A 5252-nucleotide genomic window follows, 5' to 3' on the forward strand; every position below is an offset into this window, starting at 1 on the left:
CCACCTCCACCACCTCCACCCCCAGCACCTCAACTGCTGCGTGCCCGTCAAGATCGGACGGGGACACTCAGACAAACGACGGGAAGAAGAAGGAGTGGATGAAGCTGGACTCGGATGACCGCTGGATGGAGATGGACAGTGTAAAGTACCAGGCGGGCTCCTGTCTGGCTCTGATTTCTCTGCTGGCCGCTGACAAGGTGAGTGTTTGAGCTTTTTGGGGTATTTTTTTTCTCTATGTTCTCTACCGTACCGTGTTTGGAGCTTACATAATACGATTTAAATAAGGCTGACTTTCCTTTTTTCCTTCCTTCTCTTTCTTTCGTTCTTTCTTTTTTTCTTTCTTTTTTCACTATTTCTTTCACTACTTTCACTATTTATTTCACTGTTTATTTTTTTGTTTGAGGCAACCGAAATTTTGTCAGATTAGGGCATCAAACTTCTTTATTTGCTAGATAGAGCAAGCCAAACAATATATCGAAACAGACAAAGGCAAAAACTGGAAAGTTGTGACTTATAATACCTCTTCCAACCTGTACTCTTCAAATATGTCAAGTGGCGTCGGTGGCCTAGTGGTTAGGCAGGCGGACTCGTAATCGTGAGATTGCGGGTCGGGGGTTCGAGCGTCAGCTCAACCCAACATTGTGTCCTTGGAAAAGGCATTTTGCACGAATTTCCCACTTGGCTAGGTCCTTTCGGAGACGGACGTTAAACTCGGAAGCCCTGCCTCTTAAATAACCTAATAGTGTTGATAGGGGTGTTAAACCTATACCATTTTCAAATATGTCAAGACACTGTGGAATCCGGTGATCGTCAATTTTTGGGCTCACGAAGTTATTGGTAAAATCATAAAACTTGTTCATTTGTCTTGTTTTTGGTGGAAAAAAAAATCCCATCTGCCTTGAATAGAAGTTGAGATATTTGCGATTGAAGGAGATGTGGTTTGTCTTATGTTAGAGATAAAATTGGCGAAAAAATGTCTGCTTCCAAAGCTGAATGTCCTTAAAAAAACCCTGCAAATTTACTGGGTTTTTTTTTTTGGTGCCTTTAATCATTTTTTCCATAAAATCCAGAGAGAAATGTGTTTTTAAATGGACTTAAAGGGTGTTGAGACCCTCTCCAAAAATTCCCAAAACACACCAGACGTCGATAAAAATTGCCCAACAGACGGTCAATTGTTAGGTTTTTATGATGACTTCTTTATTCTTATGAGCACCTGGTTTCACCACGACGCCAGACGATTAGTTTATTTTTAACTTCCTGCCATCCTCCTCAGCTGAAGACCCGCCTGTGGGTCCCCGACGAGATGGTGCGGCTGGACACAGACTCGATGGAACAGCTGGCCCAGGGGAAGCTACCTGGGAGGAAGAGGAGGAAACCGCCGGTGGCAGACTCAGAGGGTGGGTGGTTGGCAGGTGCTCTAGTGTGTGGTCTGCTCCTTCTTTCCTGCCCAACGTCTGTCGTCCTTATCTCTCCTCCATGGGTGGTTGGTGGGTGCTCCAGTGTGGTCTGCTCCTTCTTTCCTGTCCAAAGTCTATTGTCCTTATTTCTCTTCCTTCTTTTCTTTGAATGATACTCTCTAGTAAGTCGGTGGTTGGTGGATGCTTATGCATGGTCTGCTCCTTCTTTCCTGTCCAAAGTCTATTTTCCTTATATCTCTATTCCTTCTCTTCTTTGAATGATACATTTCTAGTAAGTCGGTGGTTGGTGGATGCTTTAGTGTGGTTTGCCCCTTCTTTACTATCCAACATCTGTTATCCTTATCTCTTCTCCATGGGTGGTTGGTGGGTGCTGCTTGTGTGTGGTCTGCTCCTTCTTTTCTGTCCAACATATGTGAGACGTGCTGACTAAATGAGTTGCTTCTCGAAATCCGCAAATGGCGATTTTGGCCAAGAATCGACACTAGGGTCACATTTGTAGATTTTCTGATGATGCCATTTTCTTCAAGTATAACATGCCTTTTATCATTTCATACCTATAAATTATAAAAACTTCTCCCATAAGCTTGATGTTTCTATTTCCATAGGGCTCGAATCCGAGAACTAACTCATTTTGTCAGCATGCTTCACATATATTTTCCTTATCTCTCTTCCTTCTCTTCTTTGTAAGATACGTTCTAGTAAGTTACTGGTTGGTAGATGCTTTAGTGTGGTTTGCTCCTTCTTTACTATCCAACATCTGTTGTCCTTATCTCTCCTTTGTGGGTGGTTGGTGGGTGCTCCAGTGTGGTCTGCTCCTTCTTCCCTATCCAACACATATTTTCCTTATCTCTCTTCCTTCTTTTCTTAGTATATTACTTTCTAGTAAGTTGGTGGTTGGCGGGGGCTCTTTCTTTCCTATCCAATGTCTTCAATGTCTGTTGTCCTTATCTCTCCTCCTTTTCTTTCCATGACACTTTCTAGTAGTAAGTTGGTGGTTGGCAGGCATTCTGATGTAGTCTGCTCCTTTTTTCCTGTGTGGGTGATTGGCGGGTGCTCTGGTGTGGTTTGCTTCTTCTTTCCTATCAAACATCTATTGTCCTTATCTCCCCTTCTTCTTTTTTATGTTTGTTACTCTCTTGTAACACCTCTAATCTTCTGGCGCTCATATGACCTTATGCAGTTGCGAGCGCCGTAAAACCTCTAGTAAAACTAAAACTTCTTTCCTGTCCAACATCTATTGTCCTTATCTCTCCTCCTTCTTTTCTTTGTATATTACTTTCTAGTAAGTTGGTGGTTGGCGGGTGCCATGATGTAGTCTGCTCTTTCTTCACTGTCCAACTTCTATAGTCCTTATCTCTCCTTCTTTTTTCTCTGTGTATTACTGTCCAGTAATGCCTCTCACCTTTGGTACTGATGTGACCTACTTGTGTTGCAAGTGTCATAAAACTCAGACTAAAATTCTAAATTAAGACCCGGAGGACTCAGCTGGTGAGTGAACTAGGCCGTCCTGGTCTTGACCCAGGACGACCGTCGAGATGGAGATAATCTGGGATTTTGGAGGATTTGATATTTTTCAGAAATTCAGGATGTGTCTGTTTTCTTTTTTTTTTCTTTTCGGGGGGGGGGGGGGGATATTTTTTTCTTTGGTGTTGTCATTAACCAGGATTCAGGACGTTTTTTTTCTTCCCCCCCCCCCTTGCATTTGAGGGTGGCGAGGGGGGGGGTGGAAGGGGGAAGGGGGGGGGGGAGAGATGGAAGATGGAAGAGGAGTAAGGCAAGGGGATGTATTGTTAAGAATAGTTTTGACATTTGCTTCTGTTTTTGTGTCGGTATTTTATTAATTTTATTTAAATTCAAGGGCACGATATTTTTCCCACACTAGTGTCTGTGATGTAGCGGTTAGGCACTTTGCCGCGGCATACAGAAGACCTGAGTTTGATTCCCATATGGGGAGAATTTTTAAGAACTATCTTGATCTTTCTGCTGGGACTTTGTATATGTCTTGGCTTGGGATGGCCCTGACATGCAGGGTTGAAGCCCACCTCTGAACTGATCTAAATTGTGTCGATGGAGCGTGACACACTTACATTTTAACCAAAAAGTTAGTTCTTGTTCTTTCTACCTAGATGGTAGAAGTGGGTGGTTGATGTGTGTCTTGTTGTGGCTTGCTCTGTCTTTCCTATCAAACATCTATCATCCTTATTTCTCCTCCCTCTTTTATTTGTTTGTTACTCTCTTATAACACCTATGTAATTTTCTATTCTTTTATTTTTATGTTACTGTCTTGTAACACCTCTAATCTTCGACCATTATATGACCCAATTGTGTTGCAAATGCCGTAAAAACTCGTACTAAAACTTTTTAAAAAAACCTTTAAAAACCCAAACAAACCACTGAGTGATTCTTTCTCCTCCCTCTCAGCACCCAAAGGCAAAAACCAAATAGTGCTGACCCGTCCAGCCCAGAAAAAAGCCAAACTGGCAGAAAGAAACCAGGGCCTGGCTGGTTCGGAAGACTCGTCCTCGGAGCAGATGTCGTCTGAGCCAAGCTCCTCATCGGCCAGAGGCCCCGCCTTTTCTACCAGAATGGAGGACAAATACGAAGAGAAGGCGGTGGTAACGGAGAACGTAGACCTCAGCTACAGGTGTCTCAAGTCGGACGAGTGTCATTTTCTCAACGACTATGCCGTATGGCTGGCCTCGGGTTCCCTCTTGACCCTCGCCAGGCAGGCGGTCATCGACAAACTGGACATCCAGTCCAACAAGTTTTTGTTCCACCAGCGGTTCAGTGTGGATAACGTGTACCTGCGGTTCCGTCTACGAGAAGGCTCCACCGATGGGCTGGAGATGCTGAAAGAATGGCGCGGAGTAGAAGTGGAGGAAGAGCCGTGGAGTTTACGCTTGGGGACAGGACATCATCGTCTTCGCAACACGACGTCTGAAGAAAACTCGAAAGAAACGCCGACGTCCTCAGCTAAAGTTGCGTCGTTTTCAACTCCTGCTGGAAGTAGTAGTCGCAATGCTGAAGATTCTGAGATGGAAGTGGCTACGTCGGGGAAAATTTCTATTTTGAAGACAACGAAGAGCGCCCCCTCCTCTGATGATACACCCACCGCTAAACGCAAGGAACACAAAGGAAGATCGGATTTAACACCCACCCCCGGAGAAGCATCCGCGGATAAACTTTTTAAAGAGGTTATCGAAGGGCTGGAGACTGTGTTCACCCCAGAGTTCCTGAAGACGGACGTTGAGGCCGACATAGCGAGGTGCCTGCCCCCCGGCCTGGTGGAAAAGGGTCGAGTCCTCGTCAGTGTTGTGGACCAGTTTGGAGTTAGGGGAGCTTTGGATAATGAAATAGAGGTAAGTTTTTCTTGAGACGTTTTGTTGACTCCTAAGACTCTGGTGTTTGGTGTCCTGAATACAGGTCAGTGTTTGAAACATTCTTTCCATTGTTGAAGCTTATATATCTGGATACCTGGAGGTGTCATCTCTGACTCAGAGGTTGACGTGTAATCATCCTCCATCCTTCACGATTGTGAGCTGCTGTTGCTCATTTTTATATAAATATGTAGCTTGTAATGTTGCCACCTATATAGAGGTAAATGTTTTAAAACTTGTAAACAGTTTAGACTGTTCGAGCTTATTGGTTTCCAAAGTTTAATTTGATATAATAACCATATTCGTTTTGATAATGGTGTAGAGCTTAATGTGAATTTGTTTCCTTCTTTTCCTGCTTTCACATACTGTTCCATCTATATTTTCTCTTCTATTACTCATCTTGTGATTCTTTCCAAGTCTGTTTGTTTTTCTGTCTATCTGCCTGTCTGTCTGTCTG

At 43.8% G+C, this 5252-nt stretch overlaps 1 protein-coding gene across 1 annotated transcript; it reads left to right on the top strand.

The window, feature by feature from the left end:
* Positions 1–4777, top strand: LOC106013763 (the record flags this gene model as incomplete). The annotated part of the gene is given in 3 exon segments (XM_013090362.2): positions 1–197; positions 1274–1397; positions 3840–4777. Coding segments are annotated over 3 exon segments (1259 nt in total), but the record flags the coding sequence as incomplete, so codon positions are not given.
* Between the last annotated feature and the right edge of the window lie 475 nt (positions 4778–5252).

This window comes from Aplysia californica, unplaced genomic scaffold (genome assembly GCF_000002075.1).
Source record: "Aplysia californica isolate F4 #8 unplaced genomic scaffold, AplCal3.0 scaffold01241, whole genome shotgun sequence".
NCBI classification, from domain to species: Eukaryota; Metazoa; Mollusca; class Gastropoda; order Aplysiida; family Aplysiidae; genus Aplysia; species Aplysia californica.